General features: G+C 56.7%; 5 protein-coding genes across 8 annotated transcripts in view; 1 reads left to right on the top strand and 4 right to left on the bottom strand.

Annotated features, from left to right (window-relative positions):
• The window catches only part of TRIM54 (tripartite motif containing 54), a 192,486-nt gene that overhangs the window by 66,518 nt on the left and 98,916 nt on the right, over window positions 1-27,052 (bottom strand). The window lies entirely within an intron of this gene.
• Window positions 1-27,052, bottom strand: part of LOC121919936 (uridine-cytidine kinase-like 1) — a 161,133-nt gene that overhangs the window by 43,136 nt on the left and 90,945 nt on the right. The window lies entirely within an intron of this gene.
• On the bottom strand, window positions 19-16,290 carry GTF3C2 (general transcription factor IIIC subunit 2). Of its 3 annotated transcripts, none has more exons than XM_042446937.1 (18): window positions 15,311-16,290; window positions 14,202-14,580; window positions 13,591-13,897; window positions 13,319-13,413; window positions 10,725-10,802; window positions 10,376-10,477; window positions 8,695-8,922; window positions 8,433-8,544; window positions 8,127-8,244; window positions 5,082-5,119; window positions 4,214-4,343; window positions 3,977-4,121; window positions 3,341-3,502; window positions 2,704-2,791; window positions 2,476-2,604; window positions 1,492-1,662; window positions 985-1,160; window positions 19-796 (listed from the first exon to the last, which is right to left on the bottom strand). In XM_042446937.1, exons 1-18 carry the CDS (start codon window positions 15,576-15,578, stop codon window positions 694-696), a joined length of 2,829 nt encoding a protein of 942 aa, XP_042302871.1. In that variant the 5' UTR covers window positions 15,579-16,290; the 3' UTR covers window positions 19-693. The 3 variants fall into 3 exon arrangements, with proteins under 3 accessions (XP_042302871.1, XP_042302853.1, XP_042302863.1); XM_042446919.1 differs by having other exon boundaries at window positions 985-1,095; window positions 15,311-16,286; XM_042446929.1 differs by having other exon boundaries at window positions 985-1,095; window positions 14,202-14,577; window positions 15,311-16,285.
• Window positions 16,642-23,543, bottom strand: EIF2B4 (eukaryotic translation initiation factor 2B subunit delta). Its single transcript, XM_042446948.1, has 10 exons — window positions 23,145-23,543; window positions 22,586-23,050; window positions 22,323-22,414; window positions 20,601-20,715; window positions 18,752-18,828; window positions 18,532-18,634; window positions 18,221-18,348; window positions 17,868-18,045; window positions 17,544-17,724; window positions 16,642-16,887 (listed from the first exon to the last, which is right to left on the bottom strand). The coding sequence occupies exons 1-10, from the start codon at window positions 23,541-23,543 to the stop codon at window positions 16,688-16,690; spliced, it is 1,938 nt and encodes a 645-aa protein (XP_042302882.1). The 3' UTR covers window positions 16,642-16,687.
• SNX17 (sorting nexin 17) lies at window positions 23,484-26,933 on the top strand. The gene is given in 16 exon segments (XM_042447019.1): window positions 23,484-23,622; window positions 23,754-23,828; window positions 23,915-24,032; window positions 24,144-24,208; window positions 24,302-24,412; window positions 24,529-24,619; window positions 24,772-24,859; window positions 24,951-25,020; window positions 25,119-25,211; window positions 25,317-25,520; window positions 25,644-25,775; window positions 26,028-26,087; window positions 26,089-26,106; window positions 26,187-26,261; window positions 26,363-26,404; window positions 26,493-26,933. Coding segments are annotated over 16 exon segments (1,455 nt in total). The 5' UTR covers window positions 23,484-23,529; the 3' UTR covers window positions 26,613-26,933.

The raw sequence follows: 27,052 nt of genomic DNA, 5'->3' as shown, positions 1-27,052 counted from the left end.
CAAGCAAGCAAGCAAGCATTTTTATAAAACACACACACTTTAATAACAGTTAAAAGAACAAAGCTCAATGTGAGCAAGGCTGTGCCCCGAAAGGGAGGGTACAGGGGGGTGGGGGAGGCGCTTGTGGCTCAGAGCCCAGTGGCCAGAGCTGGCTCCAAGCACTCCTCTTTTGCTGGCCCAGCAAAGGGAGATGAGCACCCCACTTGCCTCTCCCCTTCTTTCTCTCCTTCCTCACCTGGAGCCTCCAGGGCCAAGTGAGGAGCAACAGCCAGAAAAGGCGCCCAGGAAGCAGAGGCACATGTTACCCTGTGGGTGGGAGGAGCTGCTCTTGCGCACAGTGCCACAAACAGAGAGCCCACTGCTGGGCGGCTGAGGAACTGATTCTGTGCCAAGCCTCTCCTGGTCATTCTCTTCAGCACATCTGTCCTTGGACCAGCCAATGGCTCTTTGCTGCTCACAGCTCAACCGCCCGACTTTGGCATAATCCTCTCATGGACCCAGATGTCTCTGCTGAAGCCCTCACGCCCCGTCGATGTCTGCCGAGTCTCCAAGGAACAGTCCTGGTGGCTCTTCAACTGACAGCCATGGGTGCCCCCAGCAGGCTTGCCATGGAGCCACTGCCGCTGCTGCCCTGTCCATCTGCCTCAAGCATGGCACTGAACTGGGCCTGGCACTCAAGCTGTAGCTTGTGGCTCAGCGGGGAAACCAGAGCGCGGAGGCAGTGAAGCCGCACCAGGCCAGACTGACCCCCTGAGGCCAGCCAGCTGTGGCAACCCAGGTTGGGGCTGAAGCGCACCTGCCAAGGAAAGGGCCAGCAGCTGTTTAAGGGGCCAGGAATCACCAAGGAGCTCACCTGACCTCCATCCCAACAGGCCGGCCTGAGTGAGGGGTGGTAGCCAGGCTGAGCCAAGGAGAGAGCAGCATGGGTGAGTGGGGTGTGGATACGTTGCCTGTTCTCTTTTTCCACCCGCCTTCCCTGCTCACCTTGTGGATGGCTTCCAGCTGCAGTCGTCCCAGGAAGTCCTCCTCCTTGCGCTCGGGGACCAGGCGGTTGTGCTTGCGGGTCTTCCGGCGGAAGAAATTCTTGAAGCTCCTCTGTTGGGTCGGATAGGAAGGGAAGGTTGATGCCAGGCTTGGCTAAAGCAGGGTAAGTCTCCCTCCTGTGGGGCAGGATGGGGACAGGCCAGGACTCAGCCGGGATGCAGCTAGCTGAAGGTGGGTGGCCATGGGGAGAAAGAGCCTTATCAGCCGCCAACACACCAATGGATGGTGAGAGGCCAGGGGGAGGAGGCAGGAAGCAGAAGGAGCCACAGACTCTTAAGAGGTGGCCCAGGTAGGGCCACATCCTTCAGCAGCCCCCATGGCTAGCATCCAGCCCTGTCCACCCAAACATGCTACCTTCCTCGCAAAAAACAGCAGCAAGAAAGCCTTTGTTCTCAGCCTTCCTGCCAGGCCTTCGCCTGGAACTTCCCCCCAATCCCAAGCCCTCACCAGATCTGTGTCCTGGAAGAGGATGTAATTGTGAGCCACTGACTCGCTGTAGCTCCTGCCCTCCACTGCGGACATCTCACCAGCTCTGGCTGCAAGGGTCACTGCCGATGATGATTCTGTCCCCTCTTCGCTGATGAGGTTTCGGGGCAGGAGGTCTGCCTTATAGATGGACTGTGAGGACAAAGGGAAGGCCGAAGAGAGGAGAGGGGCCTTGAAAGAGGTAGAATAGGGGGCCCTCCCAATCCAGGCATTCTTGAGAAGCAGGGACAAGCCAGGGGCTGACCACTATATTTCCCACTCAGAGGGTGGCTTGAGGAAATCAGCCATGTGGCTTAATTCACCAGCCCAGCCAACAGTTTCTCTACAAACCCCTTGGGGGCTCCAGGTCCCAAAAGTAGCAAGATCTCCACCTCAACCCCACCCTCCTTGTGAGGAAACCCCCACCCAGGCCAATGCTTCTTGTTGTTGGTGGTGTGTGCCTTTAAGTTGTTTCCGGTTTCTGGTGACAGTAAGGTGAACACCTATCTCAAAACTGCCCCCTGGACACAATCCCTAGAAGTTCCCCCGGCCCCAAAGGCTGTGAAGGGAAATGGACACCTTTGCTGTGGGGTGGGGAGTACTGCCATTGTCTTCTTTCTCATCTCAGGAGGCTGGACAGAGAGCACTCCACATGTCTTCAACCTCACCAAACACCCAAGACCCCCTCAGCTCCTGACTCCCTTCCACTTCCAAACCTGCCCCGCTTTGGTGACAACTGCTCCCTTTAGTGCCCAGACCTGGTTGAGACTGAGCTCAGACATCCCTGTCCAGAGGACATTCCCCAGGCCTCTTGGGAGTACAATTCCTGTACTCCCAAGTTGCGGGATTTTAGGAGGGTCAACCGGGAAGGGTCAGCCCTTGCTTTCTCCTCCATTTGGCCATAAAGGGAACCTGCAGGCTAGAGGATGCTCTGATGCCTGTGACCCAGGAAGCGGCAGCACTTACAAAACGGCGCTCTGAGGGGCGCTTGACGTTGTGGGGGTTGACGGAGAGGTCGGGCATCATGGCTGCCACCAGCTCCCCCATGACATCGCCAGCAGCCACCGTGTTCAGCCAGTCGGACCCAGAGATGCTCTATGAGAGAGAGCAGGGAAAGAGGGCATTTCTTGCATCAGGATTACCACAGTCTCCCTCCTGTTGTGGAGAGGGGAGAATGCAGGACACTTCACTTACCCATACGGTGCCCTTGCGAGGAGCCACGAAGTAGGCCCGGAAGCCAAGGTAGCCAGCGTCCAGGTAGTGGATCCCACATAGGCCATACCTGCAAGACAACAGAGGCCCGAGGGCCAGAATTTGCCCAGAGGAAAGCAGCAGCCACTCTCACAACCCACAAACTATGGTGTAGCTGACCTGCTGGAACCATGGGGCAGCCAGCTTTGTTCTCCCTCCCACCCCGTTTCCAATATTGAGAGGCCCTGGGGGATGACAAGGAGGACAAATCATTCCTAGCAGAGTCCTCTCAGGAGTGGGAGCAACTGGTTTTGAAGGGGGGAAGTCCACTGCTTTTCACTGGGAGGATGACCATCAGTTTGTCAGCTAGGAGGCAGCCAGAGGCTACAGTAGTAGCTCTGGACTGGTATTATTTGCAAAACAAGCAAAGCCAAGACTCACAACAGGAAGGGGAAGGAGTTGTTCTGTTGTTCCTAACGAGCTTCCTTTTGATTCAACCTAATGAGCATTGCTTTTTGGAAGTGAGGCTTTGGAGGAGGAATCTGTCCCCATGGGGACCTTCCCCACACTACTTTCTCAAGATGGCCCAGTGGACCTCACGGCCACCAGGAGTGGGAGAAGGGGTTCGAGAAAGACTCACGGAGCATAGCAGTTGTCCTGGGCCACCGTGACTCCACTGTAGGGCAGCAGCCAGGCAACCTCTGTGCTCAAGGACCGCTTGAAGCTGTTGAGGGGCTCATGCATCCGTCGCAGGTCCCAGAACTTGATCTTCCGGTCGCTCCCAGCAGTCACCAGGAAATTGCTGGAAGGAAGGGAGGGAAGAACCACTATAGGGGCTGGAGCTCCCCAGCAGCCAAGAGAACCCTACAGGCAGGAAGCCCTCCCCTTTTCGGCCCTGGCACAACAATCATGGGAAAGGGCCACCCTGGCAGTCCTGGGACTTAGTAGGCATTGGGCCAGCTCTCCCACCCAAGGCAGCTTCTTGTTTTCTCATCCAGGAGGAGTGTGCCCTGGAAGGCCAAAGTTCCGAGGGGCTGATGCTGATGGAGAGAGCCCAGAAAGACACCACAAGGCAGGAGTCTCCATGGTCACCAGATCCCAGATCCCCCATTGCCCTACATGTCCTGGAAAAGGGCTATGGGGGGGAGCCATCCTTGGCTTTTTCTGCCAAGGCCACTTGACCAGTACCCGCCCTAGCAGCAGCCAACAAATCTGGAAAGCAGCCCCCCTCTGCCAGGGGTGTTCAGTCCCACTGCCTGCTTCCCTTGGCACTCACCTGTTCGCTTTGCACCACTGGATGCTGCGCACAGCTTGGTCATGGGCCAGGAAGCAGCGGAAAGGATAGAGCCTGTGGGAGCCGTCCGTTTGGCGCACTCGCTGGAGTAGGGATGTGCTGGACAGGTTCCAAAGGGCCACGGTTCCTGGGCAGGCAGGATGGCAGGCGTGAGACCAACCCCAGGAGACCCACAGACCACACATGGGCACGCCTCCCCCTTCTTCTCTTTCTACTTACCATCATAGAAACCGGCAGCCAAGTGGTGATGAGGCCTGGAGGGCATCCAGGCCAAGCTGAAGCATTGCCCACATTCAGCGGGGCTCCCAGCCTGGACGGAGCTGACTTGCAATGAGGCCACACACTGGACCTGCCAGGACAGAGAAGTGGCCATGAGTGGGCCCCATGGAGGGTGATGGGAAACACCATCTTAGGTATAAGAGAGCAGTGGCATTACAAACTGTCTTGGGAGGTGGGCCAAATGCTCCTCCAAGGGACAAGAAGGGGAGGGAAGAGTAAAGCCAGCTCCTCAGCTGTGAAAATCTTGTCCCTTCTGCCTTGGGGGGTGGATGGGTGAGTGGACCTGGCGTCTGGATTTGGCTCTTGTGCCTCGAGGTTCTGCCCATTCCTGTTTCAGAGGGAGGCACTACTGGGCAGACTGGCCCCTCAGTTGAGTAGCAGAGACCTGAACTGGAGCAAAGCTGTTGCTTTGGGGTGGGAGGAGTCTTCCTCATGCCTGCAGCAAAGGATGCAGGGGCCCAGACAAAGCAGACTGATCTTGATAGGCAACGGCTGCGGAGGAAGGTAGCCCAGGATACCTCCTCCTTTCCTTGGGCTGGGCCAGTGCCTCAAAGCCCTAGGTCAGTGATGGCGAAACTATGGCACGCGTGCCAGAGGTGGCACTCAGAGCCCTCTCTGCAGGCATGTGTGCCATCACCTCTGCGCAGATTTTGCCTGAGTTTGTTACTAGAAAGCCAGAGGGACACGGCAATTTGCAATAAATAAGTGGCTTTTGGGTTGCAGTTTGGGCACTCGGCCTCTAAAAGGTTCACCATCACTGCCCTAGGTCCTAGAGTGGCGGTGCTGGGGCCAGGGTGAGAAGACGCACCTTGTAGATGGCATTCTGTGGGGAGAGGCCTCCGCCGCCTAGGAGAAGGAAGACAGAAGCAGTCAGGCCAAGAGCGAGCAGACGCCTCCCTTCCCCAGCCTCCCGGAACCTGCCTGGGGGTTTCAGGGTCCTGTTCATCAGAGTTCTCTTTACATGCATCTGTCAGTGCTTCAGTTGTGTCTTCCTGCATGGCAGAAGGGGGTTGTACTAGCCTTTTTGGTCTGTTCTAAGACTAAAGCGACTCTTATTTCAAGAAATGGACAGGGTCCAGGGCTGGCAGCAGTAGAGATCCACCTGTCTACCTCCATGTGACTGCTTCCGCCATGCCAGACAAAGCAAACACACCCTGACACAGAAGCAGGAATGGGGCGTGGGGGGGGGGGGTCTAGACAGAAACAAAGAGATGGCAGAAACAGGAAAGGTGAGCCATCTGGAGCTAGAGCAGTTCCCACCAAAACCGGAAACGGCAACACTTGAGACAGTTTCGTTTTGCCAAAAGGTAAATGAAGGGAGCCCTGGTGGCGCAGTGGTTAATGCCTGTACTGCAGCCATTCACTCAAAACCACAAGGTTGCGAGTTCAAGACCAGCCAAAGGGCCCAAGCTCGACTCAGGCTTGCATCCTTCCGAGGAGGGAGCTAAAATGAGTACCCAGACTGTTGGGGGCAAATTAGCTTACTTGCTGTTCACCGCTATGATCTTTGGAATAGCGGTATATAAATAAAACAAATTATTATTATTATTATTAATTAAATAAGGGAGAGAGATGAGCAAAATACAAACAAGCGAGTTGAAAACTGATGTCTAAACCCTGAAAGCTCCCCAGGGACCATTTGGCTGAAGCAGATACAGGCCTCTGAGGGCAGCATGAGCACTCTGAACTCATTATTTCTGTTTAATAAAGGCAAAACGTATTGCTAGCAAGGTGTTTTAGGCAAAACTCCAGATCAGTCCTGAGAGAAAAGCAGTTTACAAACAATCTCCAAGGGCATCCCCACATATGAGGTATTACAGTAGTCTAGAACATTACCAGAATACAGATACTTGCACCCAGAACAGGCTATGGTAGTCTGTCTACCTTTTCTCGTTGCAAAACACAGAATTGGGACAGTGAGGGACAATGCTGGAGCACGGAGCACCCTGAGCCAAGACCAGATTCAAGTGGTGCCCCTTCCAAAGGGGATAATCATCCTTCTTCTGAAGCTAAGAGCCACTCATCTGGGGAACTGAGTTCCAGCTTATTGGCCTCATTTAGTCCACTGCTGAGTCCAGCACCCTTCACTGCATTACCTGCTCCAGGTGAGAGGGGCACTGGATGTCCCTAGCATAGTGACACCTTTCTCCAACCTCAGGGATGGCCAGATGCAGGCCTTGAAAAGCAAAGTGACACTTGTGAAAGTGGCGGAGCCAAGGAGGCAGGCAGTGGTTTTCCAGCACTGACCCCTGGAAGAAACCCTCAAACAGGGCTGGCCCTCATTCCCAAACCAACACACAGGATGGTCGGGAAGGTGGTCATGGCTGGCAGCACCAAAGACCCATGAAAATCCAAGACCACAAGAGGCCCAGGCAACAGAGGCCAGTCGAAAGGCATCTGGAGAGTCCCTGTGTGAGTGTGCAGCAAACCCAGCAAGCCATCCACCTGTCAGCACCACAGCAACACCCTCATGGTGGCAACCCCACAGACTATTCCCCAGCTGGCCCAGAAGAGATGGTAATGAGATGGTTTTTAAAGCGGAGCAGAAATGTTAGCAGAGAAAGAAAAGCCCAGATTCTCTCTTCAGAGACACCATGTCCCCCAAAAATACTCTCTGGACAGTTGCATGGGGCTGGGGTCTGGTGGGACTTCCATGGGACGGGGGGGGGGGGGGGAAATATGCTGGGTGCGCAGGTCCAGCAGGGCCCTCTTGGGTGCCACATGTGCTGGTGGACTGCAGATCTGATGATCCCTTGCCACTGGCTGCTTGTGGGGCTGGCAGAGCCCCTGGTGCATGAGAGAGTAGGCACCTCCCCTCAAGAAATCCCCCTCCTCTCTCTCCCCCTCCCCCAATTCCTTGGGGAGAGATTCTCCATTATCACTCCAGGCAGGGAGGCCAAGGCTGAACGCCCACCAATGCCAGGACTGTTATCATCACCCTCCTGCTATTCATCCATCATTCCTACAGACAGATACAATTACAAGGCTCATTAACTGATAAGGCTGGCTGAGTACACAGGCTGCTCCAACGCATCAGCAAGAGGTGGGGGGGGGGGGGAAAGATGCCCTTTTTGTCAAGGGGAGAGCCCCCTCATATTAGGGGGGGGGGGGGGGGGAAGGTGATGGCAGCTTAACCAGAAAGCTCCACCTCCAATGCAGCAAGACCATGGCTAGAAACAGAGCAGGTTTGGGGGGGAATCATGGAAAAGAGGGACCCAGTCTTCTTCCCAGGCAGTGCTGAATCTCAACATTAGGAGGAACTTCCTGACAGTAAGGGCTGTTTGACAGTAGAACACACTCCTTCCTCGGAGGGTGATAGAGTCTCCTTCCTTGGAGGTCTTTAAACAGAGGCTGGATGGCCATCTGTCAATGGGGATGCTTTGATTTGGATTTCCTGCATGGCAGAATGGGGTTGGACTGGATGGCCCTAGTGGTCTCTTCCAACTCTATGATTCTATGATTCAAGGGAAGCCCTGGAACCCACCTGGCCCTCCAAAGCTTAGCTGCCTCTCTGGGTGGGACGCAGACAACATGCCTGAAGCCAGCAAGAGAGGCAGAAACAAGGAGCAAGGGCATTCTGGCTGGCACAGGCCACTCTTCTGCATCACCAACCACCTGCCTGCGGCTTCCAGGTTGACACCCCTCTTGCAGCAACCTCACTTGGCAGCCCCACTGCAGGGGTCTTTACTTCCTCGCCTCATTTGGGTAGCAGACCCTTTCCTGCTGGCTCCCAGAGGGAAGGTCAAACCAGGGGGCAGTGGCAGCAAAAAAAGGGCCTTGTAATGCCCCTTTACCCCTTGGGCCATTCCTGGGGTCCTGGCCACCCTGCGGACCTCTAAGCAGCTCTTCCTACCTGTTACCTGGGATCTCTGGTGGGCTTGCAGGGCCTCCACATGAGGAAGGCTGTAGATCAGCACTTGGCCATCTGAGAAGGCCACAGCCAGCAGGCCCAGGCGGCTCATCTGGGGGGCCTGCAGAGGAGTGGAGGAGAGCCAGGATCAGCCTCACCCAGACCTTCTCCCCTCCTCCATGGCCAAAGCCACAGGGACCAAAGCCACAAGGGCTCCATCCCCAGCAGACTGCAGAGCACAAGAGCCTCCAGCTCCCAATGGACCTCCACCCAAAACTTTCCAATGAAGAAGGCTTGAGTTCTTCTTACCTTGCGGCAGACAGAGGGAGGCTCCCAGGCACCGCTGGGGCAGAACTTCATGTCCCAAATGCAGCCGTGGTCGGTGGCGATAGCGAATGCCAGTCCAGGCTTGGTGGCTGACCTAGGCAGGGGACAGAAAAGGATGCAAAAGGGTGCCCTGGCCTGGCACAGGGACTTGAGGAAGAGAGCCCAGGTCCTCTTGGGGGGCATGTGTGGAGAGGGGGAGGACTGTCAGGAGCTGGGCTATTGGTGGCTTCCCCCCCGAACTCACCCTGCATCTTGCCGAAGAGGTCCAAGCTCCCAGAGCTGAAGCAGTGCGGGCCCGACGTGGGTCTCAGACAAGCTGTGCTGGTCATCCATGCCAGGATTGCAGTAGATGGCCACATATTGGGAAGCCAGAGAGCCTTCTGGGGTGGGGCACCATTCCATGGCCCAGACAGGCCCCCCAACAAAGAAAGTCATGTCCAGGCGCTCCTTGTGGGGCTGCAAGGCATTGAACCTATGGGGCCAGGCAAAGGAAGAGGTGTCTTTTTTCTCCTCATGACTCTCACCTCTTCCTGCAGGCAAAAGTTCTGTCTTCGGCCTTGGAGAGCAGGTGGCGGTGGAGGCAAAGGCATGGCTTGCTCAGCGGCTGCAGGCCCGTTGGATTCAGAAAACGGCAGCCATAGCATCAATCCAATGAAATCACTTTCCTCCCAATACTCCAGGGAGGATTTTGCTGCAAGACTACCCAGACCCAAGGAGAACCTGACTCTCCCATGCTACACCTCACTGTCCCCTTAAACCTCACAGAAACACATAACATGAACTCAAGAAATGTCAGGGAAAGAACTAGCTGCTGTGTAGCCATCCTGCTCCAAAGGCTCAAAGGGGGGATCCTTATTGAACATACTTTGCTGGTTGATGCCCTGAGATTGTGTAAAGCAACATATAAACATTTAATAGGACAACAAATCAAAACCAAAAGACATTCCCAGCCTGTTCTTGTTCTTCCAGTTCCTAACCCTAACCCTAACCCTTCCTGGAAACAAAAGGGCTCTGGTGAACATACAAACATGTGGCTGTCTCCCTTTAACAACCAAGTGCCACAAAGGTGAGAAAGCAAAGCTGGTGTAGTGGTCTGTGCTGCACTAGGACTTTGGAAACCAGAGTTCAAATCTCCTCAGGCCTTGAATTGCCGCTCCCAGGTAACCTTGGGCAAGCCACGCTCCTCTCAGCCCAAAAAGCAAGCAATGGCAAACCTCACCTCCGAAACAAACCTGCCAAGACAGGCTCATCCCAGGAGGAAATGACTTTAAGGTACACAACAACAATCCCATGGTTGTCATGGGCTCTACTGATTTAGCCACAAATCTACAGTCATTCCCCTCCTTCATGGGTCCTGCCAAGGGTTCTCTGTCCATCCCTCATCTGCTACATCTCAGGCAATTCTGGGGGCTTCCCTTTTCTTGTGCTTACAAATAGGGAGGGTCCAGTCTGGCCCCTCATACCAAAACGCTCCTGCAGAAAAGAGCGCCTTGCTGTTGGAACACCAGGAAGGATGCCCTATGTGCCAATCCTGCCTCCCTGATATGCCAGGGCGGCCACTCACATGTGAGTGTTCTTCCCCTCAGGAGGTGTGCCTGGTGCACATGCAAGCATCTCCCCCCTTAACAACTGCCATTTGTGTATGGGTCTGTGTACAAAGGAAGACCACATAGCCTGGATCACGGCACACACCTTCAACTGGAGCCAAAGAAGGCAAAGATGAGGCTCCCCCAGTTGTACTCCCTGGGAAGGGAGAGAGGCAAGTGAATGGCTTAGGGTCTTCATCCCGCTTGGCCCAGAAGGCTCTCCTGCAAACAGTGACAGCTTCCACTATGACCTACAATCCCTGGGACCTGCTTTTTGGCCTTTCAGCCCCAAACCAGGAAGCAAATCCAAAGGGACCCTCACCCCCGCCCACAACACACCTGTTAATCCGGTAGACGACGCTGCTGTCTTCCTGCAGACCCTCTCGCCTGATGGAGAAGAACGGGGACTTGGTCTCGCTGGGAAGATACTGTTCCGCTTCGCTTTGGACAGGGGAGGTGAACAGAGTGCAACTCATTCCAGCCCTGGTCAGGAGAAGCTGCCCCCCCCCCCCCCGCTGGCCCTCCTTGCATGCTGGGTCCTGGGGGGATTCCAGGCACTGCCAGGATTGTCCTGGGGTCTCAGTCTGCTGCAGCATGCGTGCTCCTGCTTCGCCTGCACCTTCCCATCCAGCCTCCAGGTGCTCCTCTGGCCTTCCCTCGCCCACCTGAGGCTGCCCCAGACACTCACCTCTCCGAGAGGCAGGACCACTTCTGGGCAGAGGGGACCCACTCTGCAAATTCCCAGGGAGAATGGAACTGCTCACGCCTGGGGAACAAGCAAACACACCCACACTGTCACAGGGGAGCAGGACCCGGAGCCTCCCAGAGGGCTGCAGCCCCAGCCCATCAAAGGTAAAATGGCCCCAACCCCTCAGCACATGGGGGGGACATGTCTCCACACCTTGCCTTGCCTCCACAGACTGCCATCATCCTGGATGTTTTTCACCGTTAAGCCCCCCATCTTTTTTTTTTTTTTACATTCCTTGAGAGATGGCACAACTAGCATTCTTTACACATGTAGCTCTTCTGCACACATTCCGGCTCTCTCTAAAAATGACCCGAGCATGGATGGAATATCACCCTCCCGCTTGCCCACCCTGCATCCAAGGGCTGTGGGCATTGGGCCTCCAGGGACTGGCTCTGAGCACTCAGGGGACGCTATTCGCTAGCCTTCGATTCTAGAACAGCTCCAGCCCAGCAACCAGCAGCTGCTTTCGACCGCCAAATGCCACTTGGGTAGCTTATCTTGCCACAAACAGGCTCTGCGAGAGGGCAACTCTGCCAGCTGCCCGCTGCCTTAGGAAAGGCCCCCATCCACCCAACACTGACACCACCTGTTTCTGAATTCCCCCAGAAATCCCCAACCTCCTTCTCCTCTGAGGTGGCAGCAATTCCTTTTGCAGGCAAGCAAAAGCCTCTCCTATTTTATCTACTGAATGTATACACCACTTTTCTCCCAAGGTGGGATCCAAGGTAGTTCAGCCTTATGTGGCCGGGAGGGGATGCATTTAATTTCATGTATCCCACTATAACAGCTATGGTGGCTCTGATCTAAATTAGATAAGTGTCATAAACACTGTAGTGACAACAATGACATTCCATTATTGTGATCTTAATCTTAGAAACAATAAAAACCCTATTGTTCTACCTTTGACGTTATCTTTGGAAAAGTTGGGAAATAGCACGTCTTTAAAAATATAGCCAGCCCTCATGTCCACGGATTCTTTATCCATGGATTCAACCATCCACAGCTTGAAAAGACTAAATTCCAAAAGGCTAACCTTGATTTTGTCATTTCACACAAGAAACACCACTGTACAACGCCACTGCATTTAACAGAACTTGAGCATCCGTGGATTTTGTTATTCATAGGGGCTCCTGGAACCCAACCTCAGCAGGCATCAAGAGTCCATTTCCATTTACTCCAAAGGTAAAGGTCTCCCCTTTGATAAGATTGTCTAATTGTAGAATCACAGAACAGAATCACAGAGTGGGAAGAGACCCCAAGGGACATCCAGTCCAACCCCCTTCTTCTGCCATTCAGGAACCTCCATCAAAGGATACCCATTGACAGATGGCCATCCAGTCTCTGTTTAAAGACCTCCAAGGAAGGAGACTCCATCACTCTCCATTGAGGGAATGTCTTCCACATTCAAACAGCCCTTACTGTCAGGAAGTTCCTCCTAATGTTGAGCTGGAATCTCTTTTCCTATACCTTGCATCCATTGCTCCATTGTGTCCTATTCTCTGGAGCAACAGAAAACAAGCTTGCTCCATTCCCAATGTGACATCCCTTCCAATACTTAAACAGGGCCATCATATTGCCTCTTAACCGTCTCGTCTCCAGGCTGAACATCCCCATCTCCCTAAGTCTCTCCTCAGGGGCTGTATGGTTTCCAGACCCTGCACCATTCTGGTCGCCCTCCTCTGGAAACGCTCCAATGTGTCAACATCCTTCTTGAATTGTGGTGGTGTCACCAATGCTGTGATACCAGCATTGTCAAGGACAATTCCAATGATCATATGGCCAGCACAACTGCACAGTTACCTTCCCACCAAAGTGGTACCTATTTATCTGTTTACATTTTTACATGCTTTTGACCTGCTGGGTTGACAGAAGCTGGGACAAGTGACAGCAGCGAACTCCATCACGCAGCACTTGGGCCTCAAACTGCCGACTTGTTGATCTTACAATCATCAGAGTCAGTATCTTAATCACTAAGGCCTGTTACAGACTGCCAAAATAAAGCTGCTTCGGGTCTCTTTGGAGGTGTGCTATTTAAATGATGCATGGGTCCTAAGAGTCCGGAGGTCGCACCAAAGCCACACTCCGTTCCTAAGCCCTGGAGGGCAGCTTTGGTGCAGCTTCCGGATTCTTAGGATGCATGCATCATTTAAACAGCATACCTCCAAAGAGACCCGAAGCAGCTTTATTTTGGCAGTCTGTAACAGGCCCATGTCACCACATCCCACATTGACTCTACTACTCATTCAAAAATGCACTCACATCATCATCACAATCTCCAGCCAATTCAATCAGAAGTTTGATTGGGCCACCTCTGTCCATCGCTCCAGGCCAATTCCATTTGAAAGCCTCAAAGCTCTGAAGGCCTGTGAACCCACAATGGGAAAGGTGCCCCCCTTGGGACCCCTCCTGCTTGGCACTCCTGCCATTCACAGAGTCCTTGCTCCCCTGCATCCCTCAGCTCTGTGGTCCCAACCCCACACCTATCCCTCAGCTCCCTGCCCCCATCCTATAGGCCCCCAAAGCCAGCTACTCACAAGCTGTGTGTTACTGAGAGGGACTTCCACACAGGGGCCATGACCGAATTATGCAGTCCATTGGAAGCAAATCCTCGGCAGTGGGTCTTTGACCTCTGGGGAAAAAGAAGGGGTTAAGGCCCATGGAACCTGCTTCCCTGCCCCCCTCCTTCAGCCTCGAAGCATCTCAGCCAACCAACTCCCAGGGAAATGCTACTCTGCTCTTCCTTTGGAGGCACTGCCATTCATCCAGCCCCCCAGAAAAGAGTAAAGGCACGGCAGGCCTGAGTTACCGCTGGTCTTCTGTTTAAGCCAGACTCCAGCTCAGACTCAGAGACCTCGCTCAACAGCAGGTCACTTTCATCTTCATCATCATCATCTTCCTCCTCCTCCTCTTCCTCCTCCAAGAGCACCTCTTCTGAGGGGACAAAGTCCTCATCCTCCTCAGTCTCCGTTTTCTGCTCCCGCGGCTTCCGGCCTCGACGCTTCTTAATGGGTTCCTCAGTGTGTCTGGGTGTGTCCTTGGAGGTCTCACTGCTTGGTGGGGCCTGGCACATGGTGGTCAACTCCTCTGCCAGTTCCTGCAGATACAGGAGGGCCCTGGAAAAGCAGCATGGGTAGTGGCAGATGGGAGAGATGGTTAGGAAGCACCCAAGCACCTTCAGGGCAACAGAAAGAAACACCTACACTACTGCACTACAATTCGATATTGGCAACTGCGTTACAAAGTGAACCAATAATGCGGCACAACAATAGGCGCCCTTGTAAAGACACTGAGGCCATCCCAGTAGGGAAAGGAGGTGGTGGGCTTCGGGTAGCATCCCCTCCCCTGCAGTGTGCTGTGGCCTTTCCCCGCCTGACCCTCCTGGGCTGCGGCTGTCAGCTCCTCTGACTCCCCACTTACACTTTAGCCGCCCTCCTTTTTGGGCGTCCCCCAGGGGTGGTCTCGAGGCAGTCCTCTTCAGCAGCTAGGCCCTTCTCTGGAGGAAGGGGCTCAGGCGGCTGGGTGTCCAGCCCTTGTGCCAGCTTCATCAGGAGCAGCTCTGCCTTGGATTTGCGCCCGCGCTTCTTTGGCACCTTGACGGGAAGGGAGGGTCCGTTCACGGAAGGCCCAGGGCTCTCGCCAAGCGCCTTTGGCTCCTTGGGATGGGGGCCCCTGGGGCGGCCGGGACCTTTCTTCCGGGGCTTTCTCCCGCGGGGACGCTTTGGCTGGGATGGGACGGTTGCCAAGACTTCTTCAGGGTGGGCCAGAACTTCGGCTGCAGGACTACAGAGCTGATCTGCTGAAGAACAAAGAGCGGAGTAAATCACGGTTAAAAACAACAGGTCTTTCTTAGGATGGCAGCTCTCCCTAGAGGCTCCTTCCCTCCAGCTTTGATCATCCCAGAGGCTATCGCTTCCCCTTCTGGCCTCAAGGTCTCTCCCAACTCCAGGATCCCACTCATAGCGTTTTCGCACAAGGACCGCATCCGCTTGCTTACAAATCGGCCCGACACACGAGTCGAGGGAAGAAGGCCTTAGGGCAAAGGCTGGGGTTCTGACATGGCACGATGCAAAGGGCAAAACGGAAAGGGAACCCTGCCCTGCCGCTGCTGCCACCTGCCTCCCTGGGCTTCTCCCGGCCACAAACGCCGCTTCCCTGGTTCTGGGGCCAAAGGCTTGAGCATCCACTTGGGAAGGGAAGGGAGGGAAAAGGGGTGCTCCGTGGTCAAAGACCCAGAGGAGGAGGAGGAGGAGGAGAAAGAGGGGCATCTGACTGCCAAGGGAGCCTCTTCCAGGGATGCATCCACACTGGGGAAATAACCTGGTTTGACCCGCTTTAACTTGTTGTCTGGCTCAAGGCTATGGCACTCTGGGAGCTGGAGTTTGTTGCCCTCAGCGCTGGGGCATCCTGGGAACTGTAGCCTTGCCAGACCTTTAGAGCCTTCTCTGTCAGAACAAACTACAGTTCCCAGGATGCAGTTCCTCGCCCTGAGCCACCCGAGTGGGCTCTGCCTCCGGAGAAGGACGTGCCTGGCTCTTCCTCCTCCTCCGCTCTGCTCTTCGGTTCCGAAGGGAGCAGCCTCTCTCCCGCTTCTTGCTCGGGGCCCCTCCGCTGCCGCCCTTCGCCGCTTCCCGCCTCCGCCTCGCCGGAGCTCCTTCCGGGCGAAGCCGGCAAAGTCCCGAGGCCCCCGGCGACGCTCCTGGGGCTCCCCGGCGCCTGGCGGCCAAGCCTCGGGGCGGCCTCTCTGCCCATGGCGCTGCTGCTGCTGCTGCTGCTGCCGCCGGTGGCGGGGTCCATGGAGGCTCCGGCTCAGGAGGGCGCCTCCGGCCCCATCGCGCGCAGCTCTGCCCCGGGAGAACGACGGGTCGCTCGCGGTCTCTTTCGGGCGGGGCCCCGAGGGACGCTGCCTGCCCCGGAACCGCACCGGCCTCCCTTCCCTGGACAGACAAGATGGCGCCCGATGGAGGGTCGCCGGTTCTGTCGTCACTTCCGGAAGCGCGACGGGAATCCCTGGCCGGGCGGAAGAGGCGCCTCGGGGTCGGCGCCTGGCTTCCGGTCCTGCGCAGTTGGGGCGAGGCGGCGCTGGAGGGCAGCAGTGGCCTGCTCTCTGCCATGGCTCTCGGCCCCTGCCGCCTCCATCGTGCCACGATGCCATGCTATGCCAGCGCTCAGGCCCAAGGCAGTTCGGGAGACAGGGCTCCCTGCCAGGGAAGAGCCGGCCTTGGGCCTGTGGCCTCCCTCCCCAAGGCAAGGGCCAGAGCAGCCCAGGCCGGTTGGCAAAGGCACGGCCTCCCTCCAGCCACCATCTCGGGGAGAGAGGGGCAAGGCAGCCCCGACAGGCCTCCGAGTCTAGCTCCGCTGGACCTTCCCCAGAGCCATCCCCTTCTCCTTTGGCCTCAGTCCTTTCGAGAGTGTAAGCCTGAGGGAGGGAAATGCCAGCATTATCGTTACTGCCCTCCGTGCCCAAGTGCTTGGGAGGCTGCCAGCCTTGGGACCCAGGACTGTGCTTCCCTGGAAGGCCACCAGCTCAGAGCCAAGGGGCTCAGCCGGACGCCCCCCCCCGGCCCCCTCTGCCCCCAGGAGCAGCCCCCACCAGAACCAGGGCTTCACACAGAGGAAGGAATGGAGGCAGCTGCTTCAGAAGCTGGAAGGCGCTGCAGGGGCCTCCTGGTCATGGCTGCTGTTTAGCCACGGAAGGGCATGGAGATAACTGGAGAGAGGCTGGGTCAAGGCCATCTCGGGGGGGGGGGTGCAGCTGTGGATTCCTGCATGGGAGGGGTCAGTCTAAATGCTCTCTGACCCTCTTGGTTAGAGCCAGCGTTTGGGCTGTGCATGCGTACACAAGGACACATGGGCAGAGTTAAGCAAGGCGCAGGTTTATTCCTTTCCTCTCCAACTCCTCCTCCTTATTGCTCCACATTCTTGACCCGCAGCACAACAGGGACGGAGGTGCAGGGGATCATCCCCAAGTCCGTGATCACCAGATCCACCAGTTCCAGGGGGGTGACATCGTAGACCAGGTTGAGGAGGCGCAGGGCCTTATTCTCCTGCCAGCCGGCCAGTGGGCTCCTCCCGTGATTCGTCCCAATCAGGTCATCGGGGTCATCTGTGGGGATATGGGTCAGGGAGAGGGGTGGGCAGGCCAGCACCAGCCCCCTCCCCTGCATTGCAGGATGTGAAGCACTGCAGCTTCCCTCTGCCCCAGTTCTGTGGTTTTCTGGTGCCAAGCTGCCACCTGCCTACTCTGCCAACCAGAGGCTGGCTACCATTGGCACAGCCCAGCCAGCCCCTTTCACCCACCGGACGTATCAAGGCTGCCTTGTTTTCTGCAACAACAGCCCATCTGCTTTACTATGGAGTTTTTGCCAGCCCCAGGACAACCCCTAAACAAATTCGACAGAAAGAAGTCCCAACCCAGCCCACCCCTTACCTGGGCAGCCAACTGTGCAGCAGCATCTCAAACCATATCTCTGCCCCACTTCTTACCTTTGTTCACATGCTGGCCAGGGAGTGGGCAGTTCAGAAGCTGAGCTGGCATCTCTGCTCAGCCTCAAAAAAGGCTCCCTCTGCCTTGCTTGCCCCAAACGGATGTTGTGGAATAAACATGTGCTCTCTCCCCCTCCCTCCTTCCCTGGTCTTGGGAGAAGAAAGTGGGACAAGAGCCCTGAGAGCAAGTCTTGCACTTCACTGGTGTGCTTCCATGACCATGAGGGACGGATAGCCCATCACAACCCCCCAACCCTCCTTTCCCGCCCAACATACCAAGTTCATTGGAAACAAAGGAGTCGGTTTGGACGCGCTCACAGAACTTGTAGGTCTCACAACAGACTAGGACCGGCACGTTGTGGGCCTTGGAGAGTAGTGCAATCTGGGAGGTGCCCATGCGTGACATCACAGAGCCGTTGGCCAGCAGCGCATGGGCCCCCAACAGCACCTTTGAAACCTGCATGGGGGGGGGGAGGAAGGTGGTGCTGTGAGTACTGACAACCCCCCTCTCCCAAGAGAGACCCACAGGGGAAGGGCAGTCCAAAGAGTGGCTGGCATGGCCACCTGCCACACTGCCTGCCCCGTCGCCTACCCACTCACCTCAGGCAAGACATAGGAGATGGCGTTGATGAGGACGTAGCTGCACTGGACTCCTTGCCGGACCAGACGGCGCAGCGTTTCCCGGCCCTCCAGGCGTGGCCGGCTGTCCACCACCACCACCCGGAAGGCCTTGCCCTCAGCATGGGCATAGCACAGCGTCCGGTTGACCAGGGAAGAGCTGTTTGGAAGACAAAGAACGGAGGAGCCTCTCAGCCTTGAGCCTCAATTAGCCATCCACCCCTTTGTTCTCACCTCTTCCTCCATGCTTGTCCTCCCATACTGGGGCTGCAGGGGCTCTTCCTTTTCACTGATGCCCCCACTCTCCTGCCCTCCTGGTACCCACTACTGCCTACCAGCCATAGACCAGAATGACGTCCCCATTGTGGATCTTCTCAAAGGCTGACTTGCTGACAGCCTGGGCTGCCAGGAAGATCTTCTCTCGCTCGTACTTCAAGAGGGCCTCCTGCAGAAGCCCCTTGGCCTGCCGCCGTGGGGAGGGAGGGAAGGATGGACTCAGGTCATCCCAATCCTGGGGCCACCAGGAAAGCTTCACTGGCCACTCACACCCCAGGCCCCAAGGGTGGCAGGGACTTGCTGGGTGAGGCCACAGCCCAGAGGGAGGACTGCTCACCCCGCACCAAGAGGTTCCCCCCCCCCGGCTCACCTCCTCTTCCCGTATGGCTGCTGGCAGGGCTGTGATCTCCTTCTTGAGGAACTTGATAGCATTGCCCATGCTAGCGGAAAGGGGCCGACACTGGTTCAGGAAGCTGTGCAGAGGGGTGAGGTATGCTCAGAGCAGCGTACCCAAGTGGCAGCAGGGTCCCTCCTCCCTCCCAACTTCCTCCCACTGCAGACATGTTCGTGGGGTCCCAATTTCCAGTCACCTGATGTAGGGCTTCAGCTTGTTCACCAAATCCCGGGAGATCTCCTCTTTGGGGGGAGTGGTGTAGTCCTCAATCACCTGGGGAGGAGGGGGAATGGGACAAAGAAGAAGCTATGTTGGCAAGAGGCAGACTTTAAGCCCCCTCCTGCCCACAGCGGCTGGATCAATCCAAAGGAATGGCAGGACAGGGGGAGAGAGGAGGGGCTTGTCTGGAAAGCTCAGAGCAGCCCCTCTCTTGGTGGGGGGGGGGCACACAGACATCAAGCAACGCTCCCTTCTTGAATATCCCCAGGTCCCACATAAAAGCCAGATCCCCACCCCATATTCTGTTCACTCAGCTCTATTGTATTTATTTGTATCCCACTTTCCCCAGAACTGCCTTGCCTGCACACAGACATCCTCCCTCTTTCCTGAGCCTCCCTGGGCTGCCACTTCCATGGGGTGACCCCCAAAGAGTTCTGGGATTAACCCCTGAAGAGTCCAGTGGAACTCAGAGGAGCACACTGCACCTATCCAGTGTCCAGTGAAGTTACCCACCATGGCAACCAAAGCCATCTCCACTCCATAACCAGGTCTAAAGCCAGACTGAAAGAGGTCTAGGTAGTCTGTTTCATCCTGGAGCCCCTGGAGCTGGGAGGCTGATGCAGGCTCTAGAACCTTGCCCAAAAAGGATCACTGGAGACTGCCCAGAGAATAACCAGCACTGTTGTTAGAGTTTCTTCAATAGGGGCCTCACCACAGCATCTTTTAGGCAAGATGGAACTCTGCCTTGCCTCAGGGAGTCATTTGCTGCTCTCATTATCCACTCTGGCTGCTTGAACCGTGTGGCGCACATGTGGCAGCTCTCACCTCTCTAAGGACCCTGCCCACATGCATTGGCTGCTCAAAGTGCAAGGTATCCAGGACACGTAAGAGCAAGATTACATCACTGGAACTGCATGAACTACAACATCCGACTCAGTGTAGATCCAGTCAGCTTGGCCTGCAAAGCATCCTGCAAATTGGTCTGCTCTCTGTTCTTGTGGGGCAATGCACAGAAGACCCTTAGCCATTCAAGAAAGTTCCACTGAGACACAGTGGTGGCAGAGAAGTATGATTTCTTTGCTGTCACAGAGCAACCTTCCAATGAACTGCAGCCCATGTCCAGTGGGATCTGCCCCATGTTTTTTTGCTATCAATGTTCTGAACTCCTTTCTGTTTGTTCCACCATCTCCAGCTCCTGAGTATGCGGGGTGGGTGGGTGGGTGGGTGGGGTCCCTTGGCTCCACTCCGCAGGAAGGTCACTCAGAGGCAACCCTCTCCACTGCCCTGGCCATTTTTCCACTCCAGAGATCAGCAAGGACTTCATCAGGACCGCCTGCCATGGTGAAAGGGAATTCCCCCAAGAGCCATCAGGAATCCATCCAGATCTATAACCCTCCTGGCGATCCCCAATTATTATCTCCCAGGGGCTGCCTTCTGAGGACTATGGAGGCCTGACCCTGCTTAGCTTTTGAAATCAGACATAGAAACACAGAAACCTGCCTTAGACAGAATTAAACTGACATTAAATAACACATTAATCTGTGAATAAAGGACTTATTTGTACGCTGACACAAACAAAGAGCACTTTCATTCCCCATTTACCAACACAACGTGTTGCTTGATTTCAGCAGAAAACAACAATGCTAATTTTGAAACACTGGAGAGCATGGGAGCATAAACATGAAGCATGTGGGCTGCACCCCTTCCCCCCACCAGTCAGGAAACTGATGCCTTGTGCCACACTGGGCCTGATTTGCCATTTTCTTGCCTGGAGTGGCCTGGCAAAGCAGACAACTGGCACCCCCCTCCACCTGCCCAGCAGGTACCTGTTTGAAGACTCTCAGGAGAGCGATGCAACGGGCATTGGACCCATTGACAATGCCCTGGGAATACTGGAGGCCGAGGCGCACCACCGCAGGGTGGATGGTAGAGGCAGGGATGCTGGCAGGGGAGAGAAAACATATGTCACGAGGCACATCCCCACCTGTGTGCTCTGCACCTTGGGGTTACTTGGCGATTTGAACTCACTTATATCTGCTAAATGACTGGGAGAGGGGAACCCAGTAGGTAAAGAGGAAGGACCAATCGTTTTACTCAGATATTAACACTTTTTGATCCCAACTTTGATCGGAGGATCTCAAGGCAGCACAGAATATAAACAATTTAAAACACTTTCAGATTAAAATCAATGATAATCTAAACAAAAATAATTGTTATTCATAGACTCGTAAAGTTGGAAGGTGCATCAAATCCGAGCCTCTGCTCAGCAGAGGATCTCCAGCTGCCCAGCCTCTTTTGGGAGGCCTCCAGAGACGGACAGCCCAAGCCCTCTCCAAGCAGCTTGGTTCTATTGCCAAACAGCTCTTACAATCAAGAAGTTTCTTCTAGCATCTGGCTGAAATTTTCTCTCCCATAACTTAAAATCATTCGCAGCAGAGAACAGGCCTGCCTTCCTCTCTCTGTATCAGCCCTTGAGGACTTTAAGGGAGTCATGTCTTTTCTTCCCCAGGCTGAACATATCTAGGTCCATCAATCTTTCCTCCTGTGATTTGGTCTCCATCCCTCTTATTGCCTTTGTGCCTTTCTTGCAACTTGCTCCAACTTGCCTATATCCTTCTTAAAAGGCACCGCCACTCAGCTCCACGCGGGACGGAGGGAGGGAGGGCCAGGGAAGCCAGCTGGGCTGGAGAACAGAAAGGGTGCCGGAGGGGAGTGGCAGGGAAGAACAACTGAACACAGGTAGAAGTTTCTAGCCTCTACAACAGCAGCAACAACACTAAGGAGAGCAGCACCTCGAGGCCGCACAACTGTGCACACCTGAGTTACAAAGTCATGCAAACCAGACGCCTGGAACTTGCCACATTCAGCAAAAGTTCCTTTTGATCATGCGTCTTGTAATCATGGGGCTACTAGAATTGGCTAATTAGGACATGACTCATTTAAACATCCAAAAAGGATGTTGAGAAGCCGGAATGTGTCCAAAGGAGGGTAACCAAAATGGTGAAGGGCCCGGAAACCATAAAGCTTTATGAGGAATGACTTAGGGAGCTAGATATATTTAGTGTGGAGATAGTTAAGGGGTGATAGGATAGCCTTGTTTAAATATTTGAAGGGATGTCATGTTGAGGAGGGAACAAGCTTGTTTTCTGCTGCTCCAGAAAATAGGACATGATGGAGCAATGGATACAGGCTCAGGAAAAGAGATTCCACCTCAACATAGTTAAGAGCTGTTTGCCAGTGGAATATACTCCTTTGGAGATTTGAGTGGAGTCTCCTTCCTTGCAGGCTGTCTTTAAGCAGAGGCTGGATGGCCATCTGTCAATGGGGTTGCTTTGATTGAGAGTTCCTGCATGGCAGGGTGGGGTTGGACTGGATCAGGGCCTTGTGGACTCTTCCAACTCGGTGACCAGCGTGAAGCTAGGTAGCTGACTCAGCCTGAAACAGAGAGGGACAGCGCAACAGGCTGACCGCCCCGCAGCCCCGTCTGGCGTGCCATGGCAGGATGTGTCCCTTCCCCAGAGGCCCTCTGCGGCCCAAAGGGCACCCACCTCATCTGCTGCGTGAGGAGCTCCCTGCGGCTGTACTGATGGAGGTGGGAGAAGAGGCTGACTTTGGCACCGTAGTCCGGCCTCAAAGGCACCTGGAGGGAGGGAGGGAGGGAGGGACCCAGGCTGGAGCAGATGGCCGCAGCAGGACCCTCCCCTGCGTCCCTTTGCCAGGGGCTCCGGACGGGAGACCTGAAAGGGCCCCCAGAGAGCCCCGCAGCAGGGGAAGGGGCCCTTCCTTGCGCCCGAGCCCGCCCCCCTCGGACCTGCTGGCGCTCCAGCTTCTTGGCCAGCCTCCTGCGGGCCGCAGGGTCGTCCGCCTGGACGTGCTCCGGGACCCGCTTCACCGCTGGGCCCTGGCCCGGGGCTCCCTCGCTGGGCTGGGCGGGGGGTCCCGGTCCCGGGGCCTGTGGGGCCTCGGCCTTCCTCGCCACTGCCACCGCCGCCGCCTTCCGCGCCCGCTCCGCCTCCTGCTTGGCCCGGCGCTCCGCCCGCAGCTCCGCCTTGCTCTTCCCGGGGGCCTTCTCCGCCGGAACGGCCGAGAGAACGGCGGGCGGCTCAGGCGGGGGCCCGGTCTGCGGGGCCAGGCCTTCCTCCTCTTTCTCCTCCGGCTCCTGGGCGCCCTCCTTGGCGGCTCCTCCGCGGCGCTGCTTTCGCCTCTGCTGCCGCTTTTCCCTCCGCAGCTGCAGCTTCTCCTCCGCCGACGAGGGCCCCGGAGGCGGCGGAGGGACCTGAGGAGAAAGAAGGAGAAGCCGCGTCCCTCACGGAGCCCGAGACAACGCTCCGCCGCCCGCGCTCCCTTCCCCGGAGCCCTGTCCGCCTCACCGCCCCCATGACAGCGCCGCCGCCGCCGCCGCTTCCCTGTTCCGCCATGCCTAAGTCTTCACTCGGGTCCGAAAGCGCCGCCCCTTCCGGCGGGGCGGGGCTTCCTTGGCTCCGCCCTTCCTGGGATGGCCCTTTAAGGGACCGAATGTCTCGGCTGGTGGCCCCTCCCCCGCCGATCCCTGGCCCCGCCCTCCTCCTCCTCCATTGGCGCCTCTTGGTCTGTCTCACAGAGGGGCGGGGCCATCCTGCAGTGTTTCCGCCCGCCCTCAGCCCCGCCCCCTCTCGCAAGATGGCGGCGGCGCCCCGGGTGGCAGCTTCCGGTGTGGCTCGTAGGTAGCCGAGGAGGAGAGGGACGGGAGCGGAAGCGGCGGCGGAGGGTATCATCATGCACTTCTCCATCCCGGAGACCGAGACCCGCGCCGGGGACGGAGGGAGCGGCGGCGGCGGCGGCGGCGGTTCCTCCTCTGGCGCCTACGTGGTGCGTGGAAGGGAGGGAGGGAGGGTCCTGCCCGGAGGCCCCGGCGCTGAGCTTGGGCTTGGGCCCTGGCGGGGCGAGGGGTCCCTCCGAGGGACGGGAGGGCCTCCTGCTGACCCTCTGCCCGCTTCCAGGCCTACAGCATCCACGTCAACGGGGTCCTCCACTGCCAGGTGCGCTACAGCCAGCTGCTGGGGCTCCACGAACAGGTGAGGAGGCAGCGGCAAGGGAAGGGCAGGGCTGCGTGCTTTGCCCCTGGGTCCCGCGCTCTCCCTGACGGCCTTCCTCTCCGCAGCTGAGGAAGGAGTTTGGGGCCAGCGCGGTCCCCCCGTTCCCCCCGAAGAAGATCTTTGCCCTCACTGCCGCGGAAGTGGAGCAGCGGAGGGAGCAGCTGGAGAAGTACATGCAGGCGGGTGAGGCCTCCGGGGGTCAGATCAGCGGGCCTTTACTTTGCGGGCAGCGGGAGGGAGGGAGGCCGCTGGGGAGCAGCCTGATGGCGGCCTTCTCTTGACCCTCCCTCGCAGTGCGCCAGGACCCCCTCCTGGGATCCAGCGAGATCTTCAACAGCTTCCTGCGCAAAGCCCAGCAGGTGAGTTGTGTCCGGGGGAGAAAGAGCGTGAGTGCGTGGGCCTCCAGGCGTGGGTCTGACGCCAGGTCCGGCGCTGTGCCCCCCCCCCCACAGGAGACCCAGCAGATCCCAACAGAAGAGGTCTGGCTGGAGGTGATCCTCTCCAACGGGCAGAAAGTGAAGGTCAACATTCTCACCTCTGACCAGACCGAGGATGTCCTGGAGGTCAGTTTATGCGGGGGGGGGGGGGGGGGTGTCTCTTCCCCCGGCCATTTTACTGGCTCAGGGAGGAGGAAGAGGCGCAGGGGTGAGCCTCCCTCCCTCTCCTATCGTGTTCGCAGGCCGTGGCCACCAAGCTGGACCTGCCAGAGGACCTGATAGGCTACTTCCACCTCTTCCTGGTGCGAGAGGCAACGGATGGGGCCTTTTCCTGTGAGTCACCAAACTTCTGCTGGAATGTAGAGGAAACCCCCAAGCGCTGGGAGGCAGGGAACCAGGCAACGGGTGCCGTGGGGAGGGGTCTGCATGCCGTGGGGTGGGGGGAGCCAGTCCCCAGGCTTCCCCTGAGCTGCTTTTTCCTCCAGTCGTCCGGAAGCTGCAAGAGTTTGAGTTGCCTTATGTGTCAGTCACCAGCCTTCGCAACCCCGAGTACAAGATCCTTCTGCGCAAGAGGTGAGGGGGGTACAGGGAGGGGGCCTCAGCCAGATCATGCCCTAAGGAGGCCTCACTAATTGCCAGCCTTTCTCTGGGCATCTCTTACCAGCTACTGGGACTCGGCCTACGATGACGACGTGATGGAGCAGCGTGTAGGGCTCAATTTGCTGTATGCCCAGGTGAGGGGACGAGAGGACCCTGGCGTAACAGGGCAAGGGGATGTTGAGGGGGGGCTGTAGTGTCCCCTAGGTCCCAACACAACTCTGCTCCCCCATAGACGGTGGCAGACATCGAGCGGGGCTGGATTCTGGCCAGCAAGGAGCAGCACCGGCAGCTGAGGTCCCTCCAGGAGAAAGTCTCCAAGAAGGAGGTGAGTGTGTGTGTGAGAGGGAGAGGAAGGGGAGCAAGTTAAGGGGCCCTTGGGCTGTGTGCAGCCTATTTGGGGCCCGTCTCAATACTCTCCCACTCTTTACAGTTCATCCGCTTGGCGCAGACCCTCAAGTACTACGGCTACCTGAAGTTCGATCCCTGTATCACAGACTTCCCTGAGAAGGGCTGCCACGTGATTGTTGGGGCTGGGAACAGCGAGCTCAACTTCCAGGTCAAGCTGCCCAATGACCAGATCAAGGAGGGGAGTTTCAAAGTGACACGGATGCGCTGTTGGCGGGTCACCTCCTCAGTGAGTTGGCACAGGCATAAACTGAAGGGCTTCCGTGTTCATCCCCCAGGCATTGGGTTAGGAAGGAGGGGGCTTCCACACTGGCCTTACCAGTGCTCCATCTCCAACCCCATTCCCAACCAGGTCCCTGTGCACAATGGGACGTCGGCGCAAGGACCCCCTGCTGGAGGCAAGCCAGAGGTCAAGCTGGAACTGGCCTTTGAGTACTTGATGAGCAAGGATCGCTTGCAATGGGTCACCATCACCAGCCCGCAGGTAGGTGAAGGGCCAGGGCACACCTGCCCCTGCCTTGTACAGACCCATCTTTGAGTCAGAATTTTTTGGAGGCCTCGTGTTGCAACAAACCCAGGGCAGCCCCAACAGAGCACTTCTGCTTGAAAGGATCACATCACACATTTCAGAGGAAACATTCAAGTTTGGACTCGCAATTTCTTTGGTGACAGTGGTGGAGTTTCCAGATCAGATTGTGGGGAGAACCTCATAGCCTCTCTCCCTTCCACCTACCAGGCCATCATGCTGAGCATCTGCCTGCAGTCCATGGTGGATGAACTGATGGTGAAGAAGTCTGGGGGGCAGCATTCGCAAGGTAAGACCCGCCATGCCCAGCCTCAAGGGATGTGGGAAGTCAGCCTTCCCAGATCCGCAGAGCCCTTTTCTTCTTCGCAGGTGTTCCGCAGGCGGGCCAATGGCGCCACACAGCAGCGCCCCAACAGCCAGCAAACAGCAAAGTCTCCTCTCTTGGTAAGCGGAGTCTGCCTCCTGCCCCCCACAAATCCCATGGGCAAATAATGGGGCTGCCCAGGTGGCCTGAGCCCCCCTAACCTGTCTCCCTGTCCTGCCAGGATTCTCCAGATGCCAGCCGGGAAGCCATGGCAAAGGTCTCGGTAAGTCTGCCACCCCCTCTGTCAAGCAGGAAGGGAGCCTTGAGAGGTGACAAGGCGTTTCACTAACCCCCCCTCTTGCCCCCCCCAGAACAAACTGGGCTCTGTCAGCCTGCGAGCCATCACCCATTCCAGCTCTTCTGCCGACATTGGGGCCAACGATTTCCATGGCAACTACGCCTTCGAGGGCATTGGTGATGAGGACCTGTGAGGGCCCTGCTCTGTCGCTTCTCCTCTGTGGAATGTACAACCTGCTCCTAGGTTGATGATCTCCATGTGCCTCAACCCCAGCTGGCTCTTAAAAGCCCCCTGCCCCAGAAAAGGCAGCCAGCTGGGGGCTTCAGCTCCATACATGCCAAATTAGGGTAGAGTGGACACTGGCGCGCTCCCCATAGACTCCTCCAGCATAACCGCTAGGCTTGTAATCTTGTTTATCTCCCTGCTGTTTACAGGTAAACATTAACAATGTTTGTGACAATAATTAAAAAGATCATGATTGGGAACAGGCGTCATGGTCCTGCCTCCCCCCCAACTTCTGCCTTCTCCTGGTTTTATAACTTGCGCCCAAGAACCTGACCGCATGCACCTGTTCTGCATCAGCGAGATGCCTGGACCCCAGAGGAAAGGCCCATCTTGATCCTCCCTTAGTCT

Source organism: Sceloporus undulatus, chromosome 1 (assembly GCF_019175285.1).
Source record: "Sceloporus undulatus isolate JIND9_A2432 ecotype Alabama chromosome 1, SceUnd_v1.1, whole genome shotgun sequence".
In the NCBI taxonomy this organism is placed as follows: domain Eukaryota; kingdom Metazoa; phylum Chordata; class Lepidosauria; order Squamata; family Phrynosomatidae; genus Sceloporus; species Sceloporus undulatus.
The sequence above is the reverse complement of the archived record's forward strand: the minus strand, read 5'-3'. Positions and strand labels throughout refer to the sequence as shown.

Bases quoted from the DNA above. Each gene is read 5' to 3' on its own strand.
- GTF3C2 (XM_042446919.1), bottom strand. From the start codon at position 15,578: ATGGACCCCGCCACCGGCGGCAGCAGCAGCAGCAGCAGCAGCGCCATG. The intron at 13,898-14,201 runs GTAAGTGGGGAG...CTGCTTTTCCAG, and splicing joins AAAAGGAGGGCGGCTAAAGT to GGCCCTCCTGTATCTGCAGG. The intron at 1,663-2,475 runs GTAAGTGCTGCC...TTGTCCTCACAG, and splicing joins GCCCCTCAGAGCGCCGTTTT to TCCATCTATAAGGCAGACCT.
- EIF2B4 (XM_042446948.1), bottom strand. From the start codon at position 23,543: ATGGAGAAGTGCATGATGATACCCTCCGCCGCCGCTTCCGCTCCCGTC. The intron at 22,415-22,585 runs GTCCGAGGGGGG...CCCTCCCTCCAG, and splicing joins AGAAGCTGGAGCGCCAGCAG to GTGCCTTTGAGGCCGGACTA. The intron at 18,829-20,600 runs GTACCTGCTGGG...CCTCCTCCCCAG, and splicing joins TCCTGAGAGTCTTCAAACAG to GTGATTGAGGACTACACCAC.